At 38.9% G+C, this 25500-nt stretch overlaps 1 protein-coding gene across 4 annotated transcripts in view; it reads left to right on the top strand.

The window, feature by feature from the left end:
* Positions 1–17664, top strand: part of atp2c1 (ATPase secretory pathway Ca2+ transporting 1) — a 46348-nt gene extending 28684 nt beyond the window's left edge. For all 4 annotated transcript variants that reach the window (XM_044358975.1, XM_044358977.1, XM_044358976.1 and 1 more), the window contains exons 10-27: positions 1050–1125; positions 1233–1299; positions 2300–2424; positions 2998–3095; positions 4816–4911; positions 5157–5246; positions 7384–7488; positions 8804–8960; positions 10405–10575; positions 11241–11338; positions 11811–11861; positions 12907–13073; positions 13272–13340; positions 13546–13662; positions 14694–14841; positions 15317–15412; positions 15999–16140; positions 16765–17664. In XM_044358975.1, coding sequence (XP_044214910.1) covers positions 1050–1125; positions 1233–1299; positions 2300–2424; positions 2998–3095; positions 4816–4911; positions 5157–5246; positions 7384–7488; positions 8804–8960; positions 10405–10575; positions 11241–11338; positions 11811–11861; positions 12907–13073; positions 13272–13340; positions 13546–13662; positions 14694–14841; positions 15317–15412; positions 15999–16140; positions 16765–16886 — 1995 coding nt within the window. In that variant the 3' untranslated portion in view covers positions 16887–17664. The remainder of the gene's footprint in view (positions 1–1049; positions 1126–1232; positions 1300–2299; positions 2425–2997; positions 3096–4815; positions 4912–5156; positions 5247–7383; positions 7489–8803; positions 8961–10404; positions 10576–11240; positions 11339–11810; positions 11862–12906; positions 13074–13271; positions 13341–13545; positions 13663–14693; positions 14842–15316; positions 15413–15998; positions 16141–16764) is intronic.
* Positions 17665–25500: the final 7836 nt, after the last annotated feature.

Genomic DNA, 25500 nt, shown 5'->3' with positions numbered 1-25500 from the left:
TCTAACTAATTAATCAGTCTGTCAATCCACACATTTTTTATCCAAAGGGAGGCATGATACAAATTCTCAATTAGCCGACCAGGTACAAGTGCAAAGAGAAAGAGCACTAGACAGACGGTTTTCTCTAACGACTGGAAGAAGATAAGTTCATATCATATGAAACAATAAGAAAGTAGTGCAACAAAGTGCTAAAAGTAAGAGCAGCTCAAGTATTAAAAACTCGGAGTGTTTCTGGAGTGTTTAAACCAGTTAATAAAGACGACAAAGTGAAAGTAAAGGAAGTAGTGCTGCTGACTGGCCGTGTTACCAGGATGCAGGTTTATTGCAGGATAAGGGAGATCAGTCACACCCTCTTTATTTGAGCACTGGATCAAACTATTGTCCAACATAGCAGGTTATTAACGAGTCATATTCAGACTCTCAGGACGACAAGACTTGTTCCAAACGACAGTGTCTATGAACTGATCTCACATCACATCCATCACGCATTGTAAATATCAACAGATAAAACCCACTGTCAATATATGTACATAAACTCTCTTATTTCATATATCTATTTATTTATTCACTTGTATTCCTTTTATTGTATTTAGTCCTTGAATGTATGCTGGTGAAACTACTTTTTTGTACTGCACTGGTAATTATTATTATCAATATTGTTTGTATCATTTATTTGGAGATATAGGGTTAGATGGGTGGGGGGGTAAGTTGGTGTTCATTGGTTTAAAATGTCCTCTGAAATGTTTTATAACTTTCCTGCTGTGACAAAATGTTGGAAACAAATATCAGTTTTTAAAAAAAGTAAAGAAAGGTCAAACCACCGACACAAATGGAAATAAAACGTAAATAAGCGTTTCTCTATAAAACGATCTCACCGCAAGCTCCATCAAAGTGAACCTGTTTTGTCAAGAATAAACTTTCCATCTCTGCTTGCTTAATGTGTTTTAGCAGCTTGATGCTCAAACCACAATCAGTCATCAATCAACCATCAAATGAGTGGATGCAATTATCACTTCCCCACTAAACTGTTTCCTGTTTGTGTTGTTCAGGCTCCTAAAACGCCGCTGCAGAAGAGCATGGACCTGCTGGGGAAGCAGCTCTCGCTCTATTCCTTCGGCATCATAGGTTAGTTAGTCTGTTTGCTTCTCGGTCATGAACATCATATAAAAACCATCACCTGCAGCGTCTCCATGTGTCCCTGTGCTGAGTCTTTATTTTCTGTGCTGTCTCAGGGGTCATCATGCTGGTGGGCTGGCTGCAAGGGAAGAGGATCATGGATATGTTCACCATCGGTGTCAGGTAGTTTCAGTTCACCCTGCAACCAGCTGACTGATTTATATCTATGCGTAGAGGTGTGCTGTATGATTGTATGTAGCACCCTGGCAGCTGTCAGTCTGCAGTTCAGCTCTGTCATCAGATTATAGTTGATCTTTATGGGGCCTGTGTTGACTCGTCAAACACAGGTGTTATTATAGTGGTTCCATTTAATGTAGGTTTGGCAGGTGCAGCGACTGGGCGTTGGATCAACTTATTGATACCAGCCGACCAATATGCAAACATAACAATGAAGGGCCACCGCCTGTGTTTCCCAGGAATATTTAAGATCCGCAGAGACTAGCAGTATGTTTTAAGCCCGTGTAAATAAACAATTCACAGCTCCACTTTGCACCAAGCTGCATTTCTTTTGTCCTTGTTTATGCAATCAAACAGAATAGTTTTCCAATCAAAAAGCAGATTTGAGAGCAAAACTATCAACACTGTAATCAAAAAATGTTTTATTCGCAAGTAAAATAAATTTGTGATTACAATGTGAATCAAAAACTTTTGTTTGCAAATCCAAAAAGACCCTGGAAAGGAGCCATGTGTGAGACATGTGGATCAGGGACTAACGTCGTCCTCCACATACGTCTTTCCACAACTTCCTGTTCCACCACCATTAAAGCCACTTTGTCAGTTTCACTGTGTCACCGCCTGGCGAAGTTCGCTATCATTTGCTTAAAGTTCAACATTTTTAACTTTTGCTCCCTCCTCTTCTGTCGCTGGTCCGTGTCGATTGGAATCCCACAATGCCTTGCAAAGCGATCGAACAGGTTATGCAAAGTTTGAGAGACTTCTTTGTTACTGAGACACTGAAATAAAACAACGTTAGTTACAGTCAAAATGTCTGCTGGTCCGTGATCATGAGGAGTTTATACTGTTCTCAAAAAACACTCGCCTTAGTAACATGTGTACTTGCAGTGAGTTGTGAGTGAGCAGCTGTATTGGTTATTGATCATTGATCATGCGTCCTCCCCTTCAGTCTGGCGGTAGCTGCCATCCCTGAGGGTTTACCCATCGTGGTGACGGTGACGCTGGCGCTCGGTGTGATGCGCATGGTGCAGAAAAGAGCCATCGTCAAGAAGCTTCCCATCGTAGAAACTCTGGGTATGTTACTCACAACACACATCATGTAACACATAATCCAACAACAAAAACATTATTCATTATTTATTTTATTATTTGTATTTCCTTCACACACAGGAAGTGACAAACAGAAAATAAAACAGATTTCTCTTCCTGAAGAGCCAAAGATGTTGTTGTGACCAAAAAATAAAACAAAATGTTTAAAACTGTGTTTCTGATTCAAAAAGAAGTTTTAAAAAATTCCCTAGAATAGAGAAATAAACTGCAAGAACTCCTTAAAACTTAAAAATGTGAGAACAAAGCTAACAAAATGTTTCTGATCCTTCATAACACAACATGGATACAAAATATGGGCTGAAATTAAGGTATGTAATTATGGTAAAAAATGCAAATTATTCATCTTATTTAAAGCTGATTCAAAAAATGCTCTTAACGGTGCAGACAGAGTAAATATCTCTAAAATAACACAAAGAGTTCAAGCAAATCAGCCACAATATGTCAATATGTTTTCTCAGTCAGATGTTTTTTGCTCGCAGTCTGTTTTTGTTACTTTCTGTTAACAACAACATTCCTCTTGTTGTTTTTCTCCGTCAGGATGCTGTAATGTGATCTGTTCAGACAAAACGGGAACTCTGACAAAGAACGAGATGACGGTCACTCAGCTGTTCTCGTCAGACGGACTCCACGCTGAGGTCTGAACCCTCCTCTGCCAGCACAAAACCTAAAACTATTCAACCTGAGCAACACAGGAGTTTAGATTAGGACACCAGCACTAAGTAGCATTAAATCTGGTGGTTATCTTGACATCACTAAAATGAAATCAGATCACCATCCCAGCTGTCGTGTTGGATAAATCTGTCAGATGACTTAAGAGCGGCAGATGTTTTCTGGTCTAAACCTAAAGGCTCCTTTTATAACGAGGGATGTCAGCGGTTAACCTGCACGTTGGTCGCGTTACACACCCCATTAACAGCTAGACAATTACGTGTTCACGACATCAGATATGCTTTTTGAATGGAGAGAGTAGCGGTGTAAAACCGACAGAGTGTGGCATTATGGGTTGTCTGTAATCTTAAGCTTCATTTATACTCCTGAGCAAACGTGCACACAGACAGCTGCAGACAGTACAGACTGTTGCTAGGCTACTGAGTGTTTTAAAGTCTGTTTTTATAGTGAGCGTGTTAGAGTCAGTCAGCACTAAAAGTGTTTTCGTTCGTCCGGTTCAACCTGCAGGAGTTTCTGAAGGCTCATATAACCTGTTTTTCTGCCACAGAGGAAACAAATTCATGACGACTGCAGAAACAGAATATGTCGAGCTGACGAATACCACTGTGACAGATGATAAGGAGCTCAAAAAGACAAACAGGCAGTCGTATTAATGCTAACTGCTGGAGAAAATAATTTTTGACCACTTAAGAACAAGCACCCAGCTGCCATGTCTGAAGATGACTCGCAGTCGCAGTCAAAGTTCACGTCACTGCTAGCCGGGGGGAGACAATGTGTTGCGGGCCGGTCCGAGGCCATCACCTAGTTGGTGTGCTGAATGATGTGCTGCTGATCAGCGTGGTAGACGGCGAGGGATTGAAAGAGCTAGTTCAGGACCTCGAGCCCGGTACGTCATGCCATCGAGAGCTACTGTAACTAAACACGTTGAAAACACCTCGAGAAGAAGAAGGATGAGCTAGCTAACGTTAGCGCTGACGACCAACTGCTGGACAGATCTCACAATCGAAAGCTACATCGCAATTTTTCTTAAAAATTAACCGGTTAGTTACGTGTTAATGGGTGTCAGTCTATTGAAATCAAAATTAATCAAACTGACATCCCTATTTATAACACAACAATATGACCTGTAACGTCATGATGACTGCTGTCAGAGTTCACGAGTCAGATAACAAGGTAACTGTTTGACTGTTTCTGAGATGCAGTCTTGTTAAACAGTTTATATCTTTAAATAAATATTATATACAGGAACTAAAAGTGTACAAAAATGGAATGAGATAACAATAAGTGTGTTTCCATCCACCTGGTTTTATGCACATTTGCAATTTGTGGGTTAAAAAAAAAACCTGAATGGAAAATTAAGTCGAAATATTTATCAAAAGTGTTTCTCCTCTCAAACAAAAAGTCATATTTCCATCACGTTTTCCATCGTTTGAGCTTTGACTGGCGCTCTTTGAATGACGTCATCTTGTTGTGTCCTCTCTTCTCTGCAACGGTTTAATGGCACCGACTGGAGAATTGGCGCCACCTGCTGTTTATATTGATGAACATCAGATTAAATCAAGATTAAATCAGATCTTTCTTTTTGCTAATTGCTGGAAATTGTGGTTAAGATTTTGGTATTTGATAAAAATTTTCAGTGATCAAAAGTATTTTCTGAGTATTTTTCCCTGTACTGTTTTCTCCCAGGTGACGGGCGTCGGTTACAACGGAGCAGGAGAAGTTTTACTGGACGGAGAGATCATCCACGGTTTCTCCTGTCCTTCAATCAACAAGATAGTGGAGGTGAGTCAGTCAGCACATCAGGGCTGCTGCAGGTCCTGAAAACATGTGAAGAACCAATTTCTGGACAAAATATATGAAAAATATTAAATTATCATGGCCGACGTTGTGAAATCAAGCAGTCCCTCCACATGGCTGTGCTGTAAAATACAAAATGAAATGAACTATATTTGGTATCAGATGGACATTTTTAATAAAGAGAAGAAGGAAAGAAATATTAATTGATGTGTGTGTGTGTGTTTTTCCAGGTTGGTTGTGTGTGTAACGACTCTGTCATCAGGAACCGAACGCTGTTGGGACGACCGACAGAAGGAGCGCTCATCGCCCTCGCCATGAAGGTAAAAACACACAAAAAACTCTGAGCTTTCTCCGTTCTGAGTTCTCGTTTCCCATCAAGGAGCGTGACGGTTCCTTGAATGGCCACTTGAGGCTCCAAAAGCGAGTCAATCCCCATAGACCCCCATGTTAAAATGCCCAACTTTACAGCAGAAATAAACATGTTTACAGCCTGATACAAACAACGGTTTAAATTTTGTAAATAAATTTGTTTATTAAATTTTATCATTAAGCCGTAAAGTTATGCATGATGAAGGACATGGCTGCTTTGAGTGACAGGTCCGCCAGCCGCTAGATGGCTTGTTTCAGCCATTCTGTCCCGCCTCTTTGCCTGTTTTTGATTGGCTGGGAGTTAGGCAGCGTCACGCACTGCCAAGATGGCGACGGCCGGAGCGGCTCACTTTGAGCTTCATTTCATTTGAGCTTTGTATTTATAAATACATGGTGATGATACACATGATGATACATGACACATCAATGTATTGATTCATGGGCTTTAGTGAGTGAACCTACCTGTCTGCCTGCAGGGCTCACAGACAGACCTGGAGCTGATCAATCAATATAGATACGGTCAATAAGTTCAAACACACACAGCAGGATACTCCGTCGCAAGGAACAGCTGTCTGTGCAGATTACGCTCTGTGATTGGTTGATGCTTTTATTCGCTGTGTGAAAACTTTTCGCCTCTCATGGTACTCATGACACAAACAACAGCTCAAAAAAATATATTGACGTGCGAATTAATCGCACAAAAAATGGCGTCCAGTGTGTAAAGGCCTTTAGACTAAGGTGAGCTTAGCTGCACGGTTCTACCTCTGAAAACACACACACACACACACACACATCAACCTCCTGCTACATTAAAAAAAAAAAAACCTTCCCAGATGCAGCTCAGAGCTTCCTCTCAGGGCTCGTATCTGTTGCTGTGATGTCGGGTTAAAAGCAGAGCTGTGTCCACCGTGTTGCATCATCTCGTGCTGAAGAAAAAAAGTGTGATGATGAAAAGAAGAATCTCTGCGCCTGAAGGATGAAGGAGGTTCCAGAGGAGACGTCGTCTCCTTCTTCTTCTTCTTCTTTTCATTCGTTGCAGCTCGAGGCTGAGCGCCCCGTCCTCAGTCTACCCTTCACTGGTGTAACTGGGGAGATGAGTCATACAGCTCATCTTTAATTTTTAATTTTTCTATTTTGATTGTTGTCTATGGATCCGTCTGCTCGGGGAGGAGGGAGGGGGGGGGATCTCCTCCGTGCCTCACACACATTTTCATATTTTAATATGCCAAACTGCTGCTGCTGAACTGTTGGAAGCTCACACAGTCGACATCAATGAGAAACTGAGTCACTGAGAGGTTCAAAGTACAGAAGATAGAAGTCTTCTTTTAATCAAATTGAGCATAATGTTTTCTCTGCTCTATTTGACATTAAGCTGAATTTTAAAGGGTTTTAAAAACAAACATTAACAGCAGTCGCTCACGGCTGTTGACACCGTTCGGAGTTTTACTTTAGTTTGTTGTAAAAGTCAAACAGAAGACAAACAGCTGACGAGTTGGAGCCAAAGGTCGTTTACCTGCTAGTTTAACGATGTTTCTGTCATTACTGCTGTTTAACCAGAGAAAACTTGAGCAGGTTACTGTCGACACAGTGAGAGAACAAACAACACACTCAAGATATTTGATGAAACATCTCTTCATATCTTGCGCTACACTGTTTATTTGTCTTTTGATTTATTATTCTAAAAATGCTATTTAATGTCTTTTTACATGTGAAGCACTTTGAATTGCCTCGTTGTTGACAGGCGCTGACCAAACAAACAAACAAACAGCTGATGTTTCTGAGTCTGCAGCCACCTGTAAAATGATCATAGGATGTCTGTAATTAATTAATCAATGAAGTATTTTTATAAGCAGAAATGCAAAACATTTGCTGGTTGCAGCTTCTCACGTACAAAGATTTGCTGCTTTATATAATTCTACACTAAATATTTTGACTGTTGGTCGAACAAAACAAGACATATGAAGACGCCTCCTGGAGCTGTGGAAATTATAATACTATAATATTAGTTTCTCTGCTGTGTTTGAGCAGCAGCTCCTCCACTCTTAGTTCCAGCTGTGTTTCTGATCCAGCTGTGTTTGTGTCGTCCAGATGGGCCTGGAGAGCCTCCAGCAGGAGTACGTCCGCGTGGAGGAGCATCCCTTCACCTCGGACAAGAAGTGGATGGCTATTCGCTGTGTTCACCGCACCCAGCAGGTCAGCAACCCCCCCCCCCCCCCCTACCCTCAACCCCCCACCCCCCTCATCACTGCTGCTGCTCGTGCTGTTTGATCAGCCTGATGAGCAGTCTGAGCTTCGTCAGCAACAACTGTTACATTCAGGTTTAAGATGATCCAATGCACACTGGTTTTAAAATATAAGACTTTTATTAAACCTCCAAGGTTTGTTTCATGTTCTTGGTCAGCTGTAATATAATGGACTTGGTAAAACTCAAGGTTGAACGGCCGTCATCACTCTCCCTAGAAAAAAAAAACACCAAGTCGAGGTCATTTCACACCAATTTAGACCAAAAGCACAAGAGCAGAGAGTTTGCAGCACATGTTCCTACAAACAGCTGACTGAGATGCTACAAACAATCATGATATTAGTTTTCTAAGCTTGTATCTTGAATTTTTACTCAAGTACTACTGAATTCAGAGATGCACAAAATTAATTTTTCAATTTAATTGTTATTTATAGTAAAACTGTCACCGCCGTTATTCTCCTGTTAATGCCAGAATCTCACTGGATGTGCAAAGTGGAGTTTATTTTTAGTCATATTTCTACTATTGTTATTATTATTGTTATTATTGTTGTTGTTGCTGTGCCTCTCTGTGTCCCACCAGAGTCTGGTTCTGCTTGAGGTTTCTTCCTGTTAAAGGGGAGTTTTTTTCTCATGGAGGAATGTTGGGTGTAAATGAAAGAGCTCAGTCTCGACCTGCTCTGTGTGAAGAGTCCTGACATCTTATGATTTGGTGCTTTATAAATAAAACCGACTTGACTTCAGTGTATTTGACCACTAAACCGCACAGTTGATCTCTTTAATGGAAATAACGAACTCGTTATGATACTATTTTATTATTGTTTCTCTACAGTGAATGAGGGTCATGAGGTGAATTTTGTAAAGTCTGTTATTAAAGATCAGATTATTTTCAAAAATATTGACGTGATGACGTGACGACTGATAACTTTTAAATAAAAACACCTTGAAAAAGGCCGACTGTAAAATATCTTAGTTATCAGAACCAGAAACAGGTTTATTGCCAAGTAAAAAATATTAATTAATTATTAATTATCATATTAATTACTGATAGTTGACTGAAGGACTGAGAGGAAACAGGTCTGCTAAAGAATCGTAGACACACAGGCTGATTTTAAAAAATGATTCCACTTTAAATACATTTTTATTCATCCTACGTCGCAACATTTTTGTGAACATTTACAGCTAAAAATATGAATCGATCAGTATTTATTTAGTGAGGGGACTTTGTTATTATGAGCTGTATTTAAATCTGTCTCCCTCCTCCTTCAGGACAAGCCCGGCGTCTATTTCATGAAAGGAGCTTATGAGCAGGTGATTCGTTACTGCAGCTCCTACAACAGCAGAGGAAACACACTTCCCCTGAACCACCAGCAGAGGGAGCTCTACCAGCAGCAGATCAGCTACATGGGCACCGCCGGACTGAGAGGTAGCACTCACTTCATAGAGAAAGCTTGTCTAAGACCCAGACAGAGGAACAAATCACTCACAGAGACTTTAAAACACTGATTATGGTTTATAAAAAAGCATTTTAATGTTTCTGATCTGCTGCTACGTGATGAAGCGTTCAGACCTCTCAGGTCGTCTGGAGACAGGTCTGCTTCCTGTCCACAGAGTCCACCTAATAAATAATAAATAATAACATTTAAGACCTTTTTAAAAATATTTTAGCTGCTGTTATGAAGTTGAGATTGAATCCACTTATTCTCATTAAGTGTTCGTTAAACATCTCTCCTCTCACTGACTGATCTCCTGGAGACTCCTCACAGGTCAGGACTCATCTGGAGCTCCTAAATATCAGCAGAGAGAAATTTCCTAAGTTCAGACAGTTGATCAAATGCTTTTCTCCTCCTCGTCCAAAACACTACGACTCAAAACGTGTCGCTCTGAGAACTTTTGGCCGGTTAGTTAAAGCTGGAGTGCAGGACGTTTGTCTCCCCCTTCTGGCAGTGAGAGTAATTACAGAAACACTGTTGACACGTTCTTACGTCATTGACTGTAGTTTATTGCGTCACTACTGTTGCAGCTGTAAAACACAAAAATCACTAATTTCACCATTAGGATTTGATCCATTCAGTCTGATAACATCCTTTAAGTTAGCAGAAAGCTAACAGGAAGTAAGCTGGTTGGCCGCCGTTCATCTGGTCAAACCCAACACCAGATTAAAAACTCTGATTCATCTGGTGGTGATAGATTGAATCAGTGTTGTGTGAACTTGTTTGGCTTGAATGTTACATATATATATATATATATATATATATATATATATATATATATATATATATATATATATATGAATTATATATCTGAATAAACTCCCAGAAAACTGGAGGTCTGCTGTCTGTCTGCCTGTTTGAGGCCTTTTATTAAATTAAATTTGAGGCTATTTCTTCATATCTCACACTGAACTGTAGCTGAACTGCAATTTGTTGTGATTTGTTTATTCTCATGTTTAATCTGTTTATTTTATTTTAACTCATTTGTTTATCTTCTGTTCTAGTTTATTCTTGTTTTATATTGTTTCTTTTATATCTTGTCTTAATGCCTTCTTTGTTTTATTTAAAGCACTTTGAATTCCCTCGTTGAACGATGTGATACAAATAAACTAGTCACATGTTTATATTCTGTTTCTGCTGGTTTCAAGGCTGACTCTCCCTTTCTCCCTCTCTCTCTCTCCCTCTCTCTCTCTCTCTCCCTCTCTCTGTCTCTCTCCCTCTCTCTCTCTCTCTCTCTCCCTCTCTCTGTCTCTCTCTCTCTCTCTCTCTCCCTCTCTCTCTCTCCCTCCCTCTCTCTCTCCCTCTCTCTCTCTCTCTCTCTCTCTGTCTCTCCCCCTCTCTCTCTCTCTCTCTCTCTCTCTCTCTCTCTCCCATCAGTCTTGGCGTTTGCGTCGGGGGCTGAGATGGGATCCTTGACCTTCCTGGGTCTGGTGGGGATGATCGACCCTCCCAGGTCAGGGGTCAAAGAGGCCGTGGGCACGCTCATCAGCTCCGGCGTCGCCATCAAGATGATCACGGGAGACTCGCAGGAGACCGCCGTGTCCATCGGTCAGAGCCAGGAACAAAATCTAAACATCAGCAAAACTCTCATCAAACATCTGTCATCAAGTTATCATCTTATGTTTACTAGTAACTAATAAACAAAGTAAAGGATTTAGTGACATAAATATAATTTATAAATAATATCAAAATATCAAATTTGATTTCAAGTTCAACTTTATTTGTCATGTTTGCAGAAGAACACGTCTTCTGTACAATGATGCTTGAGATCAGGAGAAAATAATTATACACAATAACAATAAGACAAACAATAATATGTATAATAATGTAATATATATAGTATAGTATAAATGATAAATATATAATATAAATAATAAATATAAAAGGTAAAACCAAAGACAAGAAACACTACTGGTGGTTATCAGAACAAGTTCATGTCGTAGTCATTTATTTTGGTCGTTATTAACAAGAATCCACATAGAAATAAATAAATAACAACGAGGCAATTAAATTCAATTAAAAGGAAAACAATAAAAAGTATTGATTGAATCTTCATCTTATTAGACCTGCTAGTAACGCTGCCACAGTCAAACTGAAAAAATATAAAAATATGTATAAACACTGTTTTAAAATTGTGAAACAAGACAATCAAGAGAAATAAAACTGTATTTTTTTATAACAAGTTTAACGTGTGTTGCTGCGTCTCCCTGCAGCCAGTCGTCTGGGTCTTTACTCTAAAGGCTGTCAGTGTCTGTCAGGAGACGAGGTGGATCATCTCGACCTGCAGCAGCTTTCAAACGTCGTCCCGAGGGTGAGAACACACATCCGTACATTTTAAACCCACGACATGTTACTCCTCTCTGCTTCAAGTACTTTATTTGTACGTTATACATATGTATAACTCTCAGTGTTGTCCAGCAGGAATCTGTTTAATTTGGCCTCATCAGAATCAGATCTGTAGCTCTCCAGAGTGCAGCAGCTAATAAATATTGAGATATATTCAGTTTTTCTTCCAGCTCAGAGCTTCAACAGCCTTTCATGTGTAAAAAAAAAAAAAAAAAAAAAGGCAGAAAAATGAACAGTTTGGTGCTAAAAATAATCTGCTGCTGTGCGACTGCTTCACATTCTGTCGCAGTGAGTTTATTAACGACAGACAGACAGAGCCGAACCTTTTTATAAAGTCAATATCACAGAACCTGTATTTTTATTCCTGCGTAGGTTTATAATGATGTTTATGTGAATTAAACTTTGTTTGCTGGCTGTAAACACGTCTGTCTCCACAGGTTACGGTGTTTTATCGAGCCAGTCCCCGACACAAGCTGAAGATCGTCAAGGTGAGCAGGATGAACCTTATTTATAGAGACGTGACCAACGGCTGTGGGGATTTGAACCAGCAACCTTTGGACCACAAGAACAACTGGTTTATATAACTTCAGTTTAAGTTTAAGCTCCTACTGTAGGAGGAGACAAACAGAATATCATTTTATACTAGGGATGCACGATATTGGATTTTTTGCCGATATTTCCAACTCATTGTGGCCGATATCGATATATGCACATATTATTACCAGCTGGCTGAGGAGACTGTTATACATGCAAGCATAGATTGTACTAAGTATGATCAAGAAAGACAATATATGAAGGAAGAACTGAGGAAGACTGAAGTTCAGGAGCTCAGCATTAAAACTTTAATGAACCTGCCAAGTGGGAGCAGCAGTAGAGTTTTCATTGAGTTTATTAGACAGACAGGATTAATGTGTAGGATTTAATCTCTGGTCCACACTCCGGACCAGAAGGTGGCACTAATGCACCTAATATGATGGTTGCCAACCACAGAAATATAAACCAAAAAGATTCATCCTGTCAGCTGAAGGATTTCTTATCTGTGCAGCCGAACACCGCAGCACCTCGACGGACTGTTTCACCCCGACGGTCCCGGTGTGAGCACCGAGCCCCAGTTTGTTATTCGGGTTAAAGTGGGAAGAAGCAGCTGAGTGAAGTGCAGCCTGCGGAGGAAACACCGGGACCATCAGGGTGAAACAGTCCATCAAGGGAAACACAGTCAGGCGGCGGAGGAGACATATCGGCCTCTCATAATCAGCAGAATTCGCCGTTGCCGATATTTCATTTTAGAGCTTTTATCGGCCGACACCGATGACGTGCCGATTATATCGTGCATCCCTATTTCATATGAAACTTTTAATGTTTATTTTTTATTCGTCTTAACATTTTGATAATATACAAACAACTATACAAAATAGACGGGATAGTGAGAGAGTTTATTCACCATCCTGTATGATCTGACTTTATCTCACTAATAAACAACCACAGAACGACTGTCAGTCATTATATGAAAGTTAACGTCCCGCCCTCCTGCAGTCCCTCCAGAACATCGGCGCCGTGGTGGCGATGACGGGCGACGGGGTGAACGACGCCGTGGCTCTGAAGGCGGCCGACATCGGCGTGGCGATGGGTCAGACGGGCACCGACGTCTGCAAGGAGGCGGCCGACATGATCCTGGTGGACGACGACTTCCAGACCATCATGTGAGTCAAACGCTGGGCGGAGATTAATACTTATATACTTATAATCAATTAGCTTTGAGGAAAGATGTAAATATATAAAAGAATGTAACATATACCGACTGATATGTGTGTTTGGCAGGTTAAAGTTATCTTTATTTTGTATTGTCATGAAGTTGAAGTTAAGTTTAAGGTCTTTTTTTAAACGTTGTCTGTTTCCAGGTCGGCCATCGAGGAGGGAAAAGGGATTTATAATAACATCAAGAACTTTGTCCGCTTCCAGCTGAGCACGTGAGTGGTATAAAAAAAAATTAAAAAAAAGTGACACAGTGTGAAAATAATTCCTGTTGCGTCGACATTTCCTGTGTCGACTCTGTAAAAACGAAGCTTCGCAGGTTCAGTAGTGTTTTACCAACCTCTCTCTCTCTCTCTCTCTCTCTCTCTCTCTCTCTCTCTCTCTCTCTCTCTCTCTCTCTCTCCACCTGCTGGTCTCCAGGAGTATTGCAGCTCTCACACTCATCTCCTTGGCGACGCTGATGAATTTCCCCAACCCGCTGAACGCCATGCAGATCCTGTGGATCAACATCATCATGGACGGACCTCCTGCTCAGAGGTACAGTAGAGGCATCGTAGGAACCGACAGATGTTTTACATTTTAAAAACAATCATTCAGAAAACTGCTCAGCGGTTGAAAGGAAGGATGTGTGATCGTTCAAAGGAAGAGCTGACGAAGTTCTTATTTTGTAGACGTTTATTAGACGATGGCCATCGGGTCCATTCCATGTACAAAGATGGTCTGGGCAACGTACCCCTGTCGGTGCATAGCTTATATGGGGTTACACATCTGTATCTTATCACATGAATAACATAGGTTTTCCATGGGCACTAGGTCAGTTGGGGCCATCCATCATGTAATTGACAGCTGCCTCACAACATATTATGTGTCACAACAACCCACATCTGGAACAGTTCCAAACTTGACCATGGATCCATTGTTTGTATCTCTAAGGTTCCCCTGAAGGGCCATACCATGTTACCTAAGGTGACATGCAGACTCTGAAATGTTTATGTCACATGTCCAACACCCAAAATCAGTGAAGTACATAGGGTCAGATAAAAATCATACTAACAGCTGTTAAAGGGGAAAGTTTTCTGTTCTGTATGGAAGAAAGTTCCCTCAATATAGAGGCCTTAGATGGTGTTAAAAAGTCTTAAATTTCATTCACAAATGCCTCAGCTCTTGTCTCTTTCCTGCTGTCCTGCTGATGTTTTTGTGTGTTTGCGTCTGTCGGGAGACGTTCAGCATCTATAAACTACCAGTGAGGCGGTGCAGCAGTGGATCGTGCTGCAGGAAGCTGTTTAATCTGTTTTTATGGTGTTTCAGTCAGAACCATCAGACCCTGTGACCTTGAAAACGTCATTAAACTGAACTCTGTGGTGTTGAAAAGTTGTTAATTTGATTTGATAAATGTTTGTATCCATATCATATGAAGCTCTACTTTAAATATCAAAGTAATAAAATCAAATAAACTTTGTTACTTTTCACAACACTCCTGCACCAAAATAATATGATTTTTAACTGTGTGTGAGAGAAATGCTGTTTATGACTTTGTTGTTTGTTGTTTGTTGTTTGTTTGTTGTCAGTTTGGGGGTGGAGCCTGTGGATCGGGACGTGATCAGAAAGCCTCCTCGTAACGTGAGAGACAGCATCATCACCCGCAGTCTGATCGTCAAAGTCCTGGTGTCGGCGCTCATCATCGTCTGTGGGACGCTGTTTGTCTTCTGGAGAGAGGTAGCTCGCTTTAACGCCGTCTTCATGCCTAGAAAGAGTTTTATGACACACAGGAAGTTTTTAAATTAATGTTTTATGGTTTCTTCTTGTCTTTTTCTGTCTGGTCTTGTAAAAGTTGCTGTATGATTGTAAAAAAAAAAAAAGTGTAGAAATCTTTTGAAGAAGCTCAGAAAGTAAATTATTTCTGCAGCAAAAACAGTAAATGAGCTGAAAAAGGAAATTAATTCATTTTTCTGCAAACCAGTCATGATAATAATGTTGTTTTAGATCCTTTTGGCTGTGAATCATTAGAAGTTTTTGATATTTGTGTCAATACGATGCTAAAGTTTCAGTATTCAGTTTTATATACTGAATATAAAAAGTTTCTTCTACAAAAACAAGAACTTAAACGTTTTTTATGCTGAATATGTTTAGAATAATTCACCAGATTTATTGCTTTAACTGTTTGTTGTTTGTTTGTTTTGTTTTTTTTTAGTTGCAGGACAACGTGATCACTCCTCGAGACACAACCATGACCTTCACCTGCTTCGTGTTTTTCGACATGTTCAACGCTCTGAGCTCCCGTTCACAGGTAACTTCAGACGCACCTGAGAGACGCTCAGCTCCGTTCAAACCGACTCTTTATTTATGTTTTGATGTTTTAATGAACTGTTTATTCTATTCTATTCATCAGTCTGAAAACACAAACTGCTGTTTAATTGACATTAATTTTTTCTTGATACTTTTTAATTTTACTAAAATCACAAACAGAATATTTTCTACAGCTGTTAAAATGTGTTTTATTTAATTAATTTAGTACCAGTCAGTACCAGTTTCAATGGTTCTGTATATAAATGAATGAATGAATTAAATTATTACATATTATATTGTTAATTATGTCTTGTTATATTATTCATTATATTATATTTTACTTTATTGCAAGAGACCACACATTTATATTGCTTTATTTCTGCTGTCTTACAATATTTACATATATTTTAGCTTAAAAAGAAAACAAATGTACACACATACACCCATATGTGTGTGTGTACATATATATATGTGTGTGTGTGTGTGTGTGTGTGTGTGTGTGTGTGTGTGTACATATATATGTATATATATATAAAGCTAAGTGACAGTAACAGGAATCATGTGACGTTGTCCCGTCGCTCCTCCAGACTCGTATGGTTCATGAGATGGGTCTCTGCAGTAACCGGACGTTCTGTTACGCCGTCCTGGCCTCCATCATGGGTCAGCTCCTCGTCATCTACTTCCCTCCTTTACAGAACGTCTTCCAGACGGAGAGCCTCAGCATCCTGGGTAAGAGCAGCAGTCTGAGAGGAATATTTCACCAAAAACCTCTGAACCATCTCTGAACAGCTCGTATGTGGAGTTGCAACGATCAGTCTGTTAATCAATTAGTCGATCGAAAGAAAATGAATCAGCAACTATTTTGATAATCAATTAATCGTTTCAGACTTTTTTTTCAAGAAAAAATGCTAAAAAATGATGGTTCCTTTTTCTCAAATGTGACAATTTATTGTTTTTCTTTGTCATATGTGACTTTAAATTGAATATCTGGTCTAATTGTTTTAAATTGAACACGTCACACTGAGCTCTGAGAACTAACTGAAGTTTGTTTACTACTTTCTGACATTTTGCAAACAAGAAAATCGATAATGAAAATATTTGTTAGTTGCCGCTCTAGTTGTGTTAATGGACATTATGGTACCGAGATGAAACTGGAGGAGCTGCATTAAAAAAAAGAGAAATAAACTGCAGATAGCTGTGAAAGAAAAACAGAAATGTCTAGAAAAACAAACCGTAAGTATTAAATATTTGATAAAAACATTTAGTCTCGGTTTGATTAACGTCCTGTTGTGCGACTTCCTGTCAGTATGAAACAGTGAGGCGTGTTAACTGAACGCTGTGATCTTCCTCCAGACCTGCTGTTCCTGGTGGCGCTCACCTCCTCCGTCTGCGTGGTGTCGGAGGCCATCAAGAAGGTGGAGAGGTGGAGGGGAGTCGAGAGGAGCCCGCCCTCCGATTGCTTCCACGAGGTATGATGCCCCCCTCCCTCCCCACCCCCGCCCGCCCCGCTGCTCGGCCTGAAGGACTCTTGAGGTTTGGATGAAGAAGAGGAGGATGAAGGTGGTGGGAGTTGGATGGGCTTTTGGATCTTACATCTGATGGCACTGACTAATTGAGACTGTAAGGACTTCCTCTGAGGCCCTCTGGTCTGGGACCAGAGGAAGCTCCCGGGCCCGGGGAGGTTGTGTGTGGGGGGGCGGGGAGGGGGTCTGGACTTTGATTAAACTGGGAGGACAAGATGGCTGCTGGGAGATCTGACCCTGTACTCACTGTAGAGGGTTTCACTACTGAAGCCTGCAGCATCGATTTTTAGCTCGTGCTCCCTCCGTGCCGGCCTCGTTGTAGATTTCTGACTGTAGCTTTTGGGTAAACCGCCACGGATCGACCACAACTTCCTGCCGCCCCCCCCCCCCCCCCCCCCCGTCATGTAAGATGTACTCTGAGATAATCTTCTGAAGAATCAAGGCTAGAGACGTGTGCAATTTTTTTGTTCTCTTCATTCTTCTGTTTTTAATCTTCATCATTTAGAAGGTGTTGACCACTATTCAGGCCGGACGTTTTAATTCCTCTGTAGGTGGTTTAAAGTTTATGGTCGAGGTGTAACGGTACAAGAAAAAATCACAGTTTGTCCTGTAAAACATTCCTAGGATCAGAGTTAAGTGTGTTTTTAAAATTAAAGCATTTAAAGGCAGAGCACCGTGTTAGATATGGAGGATGTGTTTGGTCGTAATTAAAATTAAAAGTCCATAGAGAAAATTAAAAAGATTATTTTACTACACTACTAGGAATAATCAGGCCATAATTAAACTGAAAAAGCAAATTTAAAATGTAAAATGATCATTTGAAAATGTAAAGTGACTGAAAAAAGTGAAATTTAAAATGCAAAAGCTTAAATGGAAAAACGTTCAAACTGAAAGCTTAAATTGTAAAGATGAAAATGGAAATAAACGAGAAACATCAAATATGAAACTCAAAACAGGAAATGGAAAAGCTAAAATGGAAATTAAAAGCCTAAATAGAAAAACCTTTTTTTTTCTTCTTTTTTTTGCACTTCAGCATTTAACATTTTAAATTTCATCTTTTCACCATTTGGCTTTTCAACTTGTTTGTAAATGAGGAGGCACCTTTTTACTTTTTTCCATTTCTGGTTTTGAGTTTCATATTTGATGTTTCCTGCTTCTAATTTCCATTTTCAATTTCATCTTTCAGTTTGAGCGTTTTTCCATTTAAGCTTTTGCATTTTCAAAAGATCATTTTACATTTTAAATGAGCTTTTTCAATTTCCTTTTTCTTCTCAAGTTTAATTACGGCCTGATTATTCCTAGTAGTCTAGTAAAATAATCTTTATAATTTTATCTCTTTTAATTTTCTATTTGGACTTTTAATTTTAATTACGACCAAAAATATCCTCCATATATAGCAGTTCACACAAAAGCAAAGGACAGCAAGTAAATATTAACAACAAGAATTAAAAGTGTAAAAAATGACATAGTCTAGATGGAAATATAAATACACCCGACGCAGCTTTACGGAGCTTTATAGTGAGTTTCAGCTCGTTGTTTATCTGTCCGGCTGCAACTTTACTGTTCTGGTTCACTATCAGCGTCTCACTGTTCACTACCTGCTCACAGTTAGCTGTAGACTAGCTGGTGAACATAGTGGAGCATTTAGCAGCTAAAGAGCCAGATATTTCCCTCAGGAGTTGGTAGAGAGTAAAAACAGAAGCTAAAAGAGAGTGAATACTGGACTTATATTCACCAGGTGGACAGAAACACGACTCCACATGAATGATAATGTTGCTCCGTAACTGCTGGATGTTGGAAATAAACAACTGTTTGCTAACAAGTTCAACACATTAACTTGAAAAGTGATGATACATCTTGTTTCTGCTGCAGTTACTGCAGGTTTTAGAGTCTAAAAACAAAAAGGAATAATCTGTCGGTGCAGTGAGAATATTTCCTTTTTCCTCATTCTTGAACAGGGACTCGTCTTTTTCTGTCTTGTTTCAGACACATATTTCTACACGAATGTCCTGAAACAAGTTTATTTCTGCAATATTTTACTTTAAGTTCCCCTGTTTAGTAATTACTAGCAGTTAGTCGATCAACACAAAATGAATTGGCAATAATTTGATCATCGTTTTAGTCATTTTTTTTAAGGAAAATTTGCGTATTTTGGCTGATTTCAGCTTCTGAAATGTGGTGATATATGATGATGTTGATCAGAAGACATTTGAAGATGCCATCATGGACTCTGAGACATTACAAAGAGCAGTTTTCTGACGTTGTTTTAGACAAAGCAGCTAATTGAGAAAATAATCATTATGTACTAAATGGTTTCTAACACTATAATGTAGTTCTAAGCAGATATAAGGACATGTTAAAGTGTTTATTAATGTTCAGTATTTGTCAGCAATTATAACTTCTTCTATGAAGACATATTTTATATTATTAAGCTGTTTTACTGTAGTGTTTGTTCATTATCTGTTTATACAGCAGTTAGAGTTGTTGACTAATACATTAAGAAACACTTCAATCTGCCTATAACTATATTATAGTTTGTTATAAACATGTATGAACTGTTAATAAAAGCTAAATGACGGGAGCGTAAAGTTAAAATCTTGATATATTGAAATTCTCATTGTGGCTGCAGATTTTCTCACTTGTTTGAACAAAATTCATTTTTTTTTAAGGATTGAATAATAATGGAGAGAACGACCGGATCAGATGATTCTTAACTATAATGAACAAAGGGATTCAAAAGAAAAGCACAAAATTTATTTTTTCAGTCCTCTAAAAAAAAATCCCTCAAATGAACAAACGAGACTGAAGCGAGAATCTGAGAGACGAGGTCGTGAAACAAACACTGCCATACTGAACAGTTTGTGAGGAATAAATGTGCCGTTACACCTGCAACCATTCAGGCTTTTCTCTGTGATCCATATTTTAATTTTTTTCGTGCTTGTTCCTACGCACACTGGTTTCTAAATTTAAAAAAATAAGAGTTTTCAGTCGTTACAGCTGACGACAGACGTTCTTTCTGTCATATTTAAGCTCCGTCACACTCGCCGCCTCTTACATTTAAAAAAAATAAATAAATAAACAACGTGGGCTGTGCTGTTTAAACTCCTCCGGCTGCTGTTTGCTGATCGCCGGAGACAAAACGTTAGCAACATCCGGATGCTATAAATGTGGAATTAGGCCTCAAAAAAAAAAAACCTCCAACGTTAACACGCCAGTCAGTGCCGACACGGTCGCTTCAGGGTACAAACGCAGATCCTAAATGCTTTTCTCATTCTGTGCCTTAGACGAGTCATCCATCATCTTTAATTCCATCCACTCCGGTGGAATAAAAGCCCTTTACAGACGTTTCATCCGTTTCAGCGCTTTAAATTCTTTGAAAAACCTAAATATTACTTTTATTTCTTGTTTGATTTATCTCTCATTTGATTCACTTCTCCCCCTTTGAACCAATATAGAAGAGAAGACATGGTGCTTTCTGGGAAATGTAGTCAATTTTTGCTTTTTTTTACATCGTTGGAGGTTTAATTTGTTGGGGTTTTTTTTTTTTTTTTTTGGAGGTTTTTTGTTTTATATTTTTCCCAAAAAGGCACATCACAAGTGAAGGAAAGAGGAAAAAAAAAAAAAACCTGATGTTGTTTTTGGTTCAAACGTTATTTATATATTATACATGTTTTATTTATGTATCGCAAAAATAAATAAAAGAACAGCAGAGTTCAGGTACCTTTTTTTTTTTTTTTTCCTTTTTCCAGGTTTTGATTTGTAACATGTCAGTACTAAGCTTTAATAATGACCCGTAGTGAGATTTTTCTTCTGAATGAGCAAATAATTGCAGAAATATTAAAGGAAACTTCAGTTTGTTTGTTTTTTTTTAACAACCTGGTTGTTGTGTTTGTAGTTTTTCCATCATTCCTGTGAGTGAAGCTTAATATCACACAAAAAGACTAAATGGGCTTCACAAGCTCAAGTTAAACAATAAACAGATTCAATATTGAATATTATAAGTGCAATAAAATACACTAATAATTGAGTTCATGGAAGAAATGAAAGCAGTCAGACGATCAGGGTGGAAACATTCCTCACTTTAACCTCTTCAACTCCTTTTCTTGTGGTTTAGTTGTAATCAGGAAGATCCAGATGTCCTGCTACAGTCTATGTGATGACTTGTTGGTGTATTTGCTGCCGGTTCAACCTCTAAATAAGTGTTTTAGATCACGAGGCTGCTACTGCGTCACTTATCATGTGACTAGCTGAGCCGCAGCTGTTTTCATGGTGATTAAGGAAATCAGCAACCGTATCACTAACAGCTGAGGAACGAGTTCAATAAACCACATATTACAGTCGAATTTCACTTTTCATCGCCACAAAAATCAAACTTAATATTTTTTTTAATTTAATTTAATTTAAAGGGAAAGTTCAACATTTTTCCCTTTTTGTCCTGAGAGTTTGATGTTCAGATTGATTCCTCTCGCTTTCTGCTAAAGGTAACGAAATCCACCAACCAGCATCTCTACAGCTCACTAACACATATGTGTTCATTAATCAGTCGACTTTAGAGGTGCTGGTAGGTTGTACAGTTAAAAGGGGGATGATCTTCCTGTGCTTTCAGTGAGTTTCAGGCACTTCTTCCTTTTTTATGATTTGTTTTTAGCCTGCAAAGGAGTCTTTGTGATTGTTCAGCTGACGGTGCCTCGGGGATCTGAGTGGTTAAGACATATGACATGATTATAATGTACCAGGTTGGTTCCAGCTGAGGAGTTTTGTTGCTATTTTATCCGATTCTTTCTGTCCCTGCGTTTCCTACTGTATATTTTTCCTATTATCACTATTAAATTAAAACAAAATATCAAAAAAATATCATCTTAAACTGCAGCTTAGCTAAAAAACACAGAGTTTGTTTCCAACCTGTCTGATCGTCTTACTGCTGCTGTCTCTGCTCGTCTGGACCAGATCATAAACTTCATAAACAGTCTGATGGGCCAGATGCATAAAACACAAAGCCAGAACAAAGGGCCTCATGCAAGAACATTTTTGTATTTTTATCCTAAATCTCTTCTGCTCCAAGTCAGATTCAACAAACTCTCTTAACTGCCCGAAACTTGCAGTAAATCTCAGGTTTCAGCCTGATGAACGTACCTGAGATTTCATCATTAGAATCATCAACTCCCCCTAAAATGTCCATATAAGGTGACCTGTTTGTTTGTTTGTTTGTTTGTGGGAGAGTTTTATTCACAAAAATTGTTCCCAAAGAGTGAAAAGAAGAATTTCACACCGCTGATCTTCAAGTTAAATTTAAGAGGTTCGTACGAGTGTTTCTGAATGAGGCCCGATGCTTTCGTCTTTAGAAAGTCACCTCATGCACCTCATCACATGACCCTCGTTGATTTAGAACAATGTGCATGCTGGTCTGAAGTCTTACAGGACGTTCTTCTTTTATAAATACAAGTTTAGTTTTTGCACCTGGTTTATACATCTGACTCCTGGACTTTAATGTAGAGATTTTAGCTATGAAGTTGTTGAGTAAAATAAATGCTTTTCATCATGTTAACAGGAGTGATGGTCAAAACTACAAACATGAAACTCTGTCCGCTGTAAAAAAAAAAACAAAAAAACAGAATTTCTCCGTTTTACACTACAGATCACATGACCTCCGTGGTGTCCTGCGCGTTCACTCTCTCCAGCCCGTCCTCACAAGAACAACAGACAGTATTAAAGAAAAAAAAAACGACCTATAGTTACGTTTACGCCATCTAGCGGCCGTAGTGATTATGACCCGGAGAAGAGACGCAGGTCAGATGACATCAACATAAGGTGACAACGTGCCTTATTAGGTGGCGGCGGGTTGGGTGGATGGCTACAGAGTTAGATGGCGGGACTTTTTTTTTTTTTTTTTAAAAAACCGTAACAACGATTGTCGTGTGGTTCACTGTTGCCATGACGATGAAGGTTGCGTAACTGAGAGGAAGTAGAAACCACATTTTAAGTGATCATTTTAACCCCAAACTCTGATCCTTCCCTAAACCTAACCAAGTGGTTTTTTGTGCCTCAACCTAACCAGACCTTAACCACAGCGTTGCCACGTCATAAAACGTCTTTTTTTTTTTTTTTAAACTGTGACGTGCAACAGTTTTGGATGGCGGCGTAATGACGCTCCTGTGGGTCGTTCTGGATTCGACCTATGTGGTCGTTTAATTACGAGGATGTGTTGCTCTCTCTCACCTGGTTTTGAGGTCTCTTTTCCACTCCCGACAGCCACATGTGATTGAAAATCCTCAGTTCATGACTTCATGACCATCCAGAAACCAGTTCGACGTGCATCATTCCTGTCCTCGGTCGTTGATCCAGATGTTCTGCTGCTGGTTTCTGTGGTCTGACTGAACTTTCTCTGTGCGTGAACTTTGTACATTTGACGCTGTAAATTAAGTGAAAGTTTGTCTCTGGTCTTAACGACATTCATATGCGCTTTGTTATATAAATTGTGCTTTCTGTATCTGCTGTGTGTCGGGGGCCAAAAGTGACTGGTCGCGGGTCTTTTTTCTCTGGTTGCTGATTGGCTGTAAGAGTGTGTTGGTCATTTTACTGCTGAGAGGTTTGGAAAGTGTCTCACAAAGCAGCTCTTACCTACAGAATTTAGACTTTTGTTACCCACATCGAGTCTAAAGTAGTTAATGAATCCATTATTTGATTGACAGAAAATAAATTGGTATCTGTTTTTTTTATTGATTGTAAATTTTCAAGCAAAAATGCCAAAAAATATCCTGGTTCCAGCTTCTCACTTTTGAAGATTTGCTCCTTTTCTTTGTTTTATGTCATTGAAATACTGAATTTTTTTTGTTTTGGAGTGCTGGTCGGACAAAACAAAACATTGTACGACATTAGGAAAGTGAAATAAACAGTATTCTGGCATTTTATAGACCAAGTGAATAACATTAATCAAGATCATAATTGGCAGATTGATCGATAATGAAAATAATCATTAGCAACCCTATTCTTAAAGCAGCTATAAAAATGTCAGTGTGTAATGTGTTGGTTGTGGCTCGTAGTGATGAACCTACAGAGAATTATCAGAGACTCTGCAGCTCCTCTCGGCTTTACGGAGCTTTATAGTGAGTTTCAGCTCATTGTTTATCTGTCCGGCTGCAACTTTACTGTCTTGGTTCACTCTCAGCGTCTCATAGCGTCGTTTTTTTGCCGCAGCAGGCAGCTGTTTTCAGAGAAAAAGCTCCAAAAAAAAAAAGCCACTGTACACTACCTACTCAGCACCAAACAGCCAACAGACACAGTTAGCTGTAGACTAGCTGGTGAACATAGTGGAGCATTTAGCAGCTAAAGAGCCAGATATTTCCCTCAGGAGTTGGTAGAGAGTAAAAACATTCACCAGGTGGACAGAAACACGATTCCACATGATAATGTTGCTCCATAACTGCTGGATTTGCTTTGTTGTTTTCCTTGAACAACCAAAAACTTCAAAGGTTCACCGGTAACACATAAGAGACAATAAACATTTTTAAGAAACAATGTTCCCTTTTTTATAATAATAATAATAATAATGATGTAATCATTTTAGCTTCTCTGTTCTAACACGTGACATTGCAGAGCTTTGTGAAATACTGTTTGTTAAGCAGAGAAGTTCCTCTCTCTCCACCACAGCGGCTGTTTTTACTCTCAGCAGTAGTTTGTCAGTTTGACGTCTGAAAAATAAAAAATCACACGTTTTTTAAAGATGCTGCTGCTGCTGCTCAGTGTGACGCTGTAAAGACCGAACACCAGTCACACTACTGACTCACTATCTCTTTATTTCCTGTTTTATTTATGATGTGCGTGTATGTGAGTGTGTGTGGGTGAGAATAAAATGTATATTAAAAATTTTATAAACCTTTTAAAGAAGTTCACTTTGTTTTTATTCATCTTTTTTTTACTGTGCATGGATACATACTTACAGAGGCAGCTTGAGTGGCTGAGTGTTTATTTACACGTGAAACATTAAAAAATAACATTTTCCAACACAAAACAAGACATTAAATAATTCCTTATCAGTATCCCTTCATATCTTATTAATTACAGTTAAAAACATAAATATTGAAAATCTTACAAATTTCCTCCTTGCTGGAACATTTATATCTTCACAATTAACTTAGTAATACAATTTATCCCTGATCAGTGGAAAAGTGAACAAAAAATCATTTAAAAAGCTCAATTTCAACCTTAAAATATTTTTTTTGAGCTTTGAACCATATCTAACCACATTTAATTTTACAAACATTTCAATGTTTTTTTGTTTTTTTTTAATATTTTCTAAAAGTACAAAAGTGCTCAGTAGCTTTAAACATCAACCAACAGTGGAGAGAAAATAAAATGATTCGTCATCAGATCAAAACCAGCAGAGGACCAGAATTAAATCAAACTTTTGCATCCAAATTCACTTATTGAGTCGATGTTTTTGTCCTGAATGAGTCACATAAAGGTTCAGTGTTTTGCTAAAAGGTTGCCATGGGGATCAAACATACAACTTTTTTTTTTTACGTTTCTTTTACGACTTCATCAAAACATCTAAAATCTTGACGGTTTC

The sequence above is a fragment of the Thunnus albacares genome, chromosome 8 (assembly GCF_914725855.1).
Source record: "Thunnus albacares chromosome 8, fThuAlb1.1, whole genome shotgun sequence".
Taxonomy (NCBI): domain Eukaryota; kingdom Metazoa; phylum Chordata; class Actinopteri; order Scombriformes; family Scombridae; genus Thunnus; species Thunnus albacares.
This window is presented reverse-complemented; position numbering and strand designations above follow the sequence as displayed.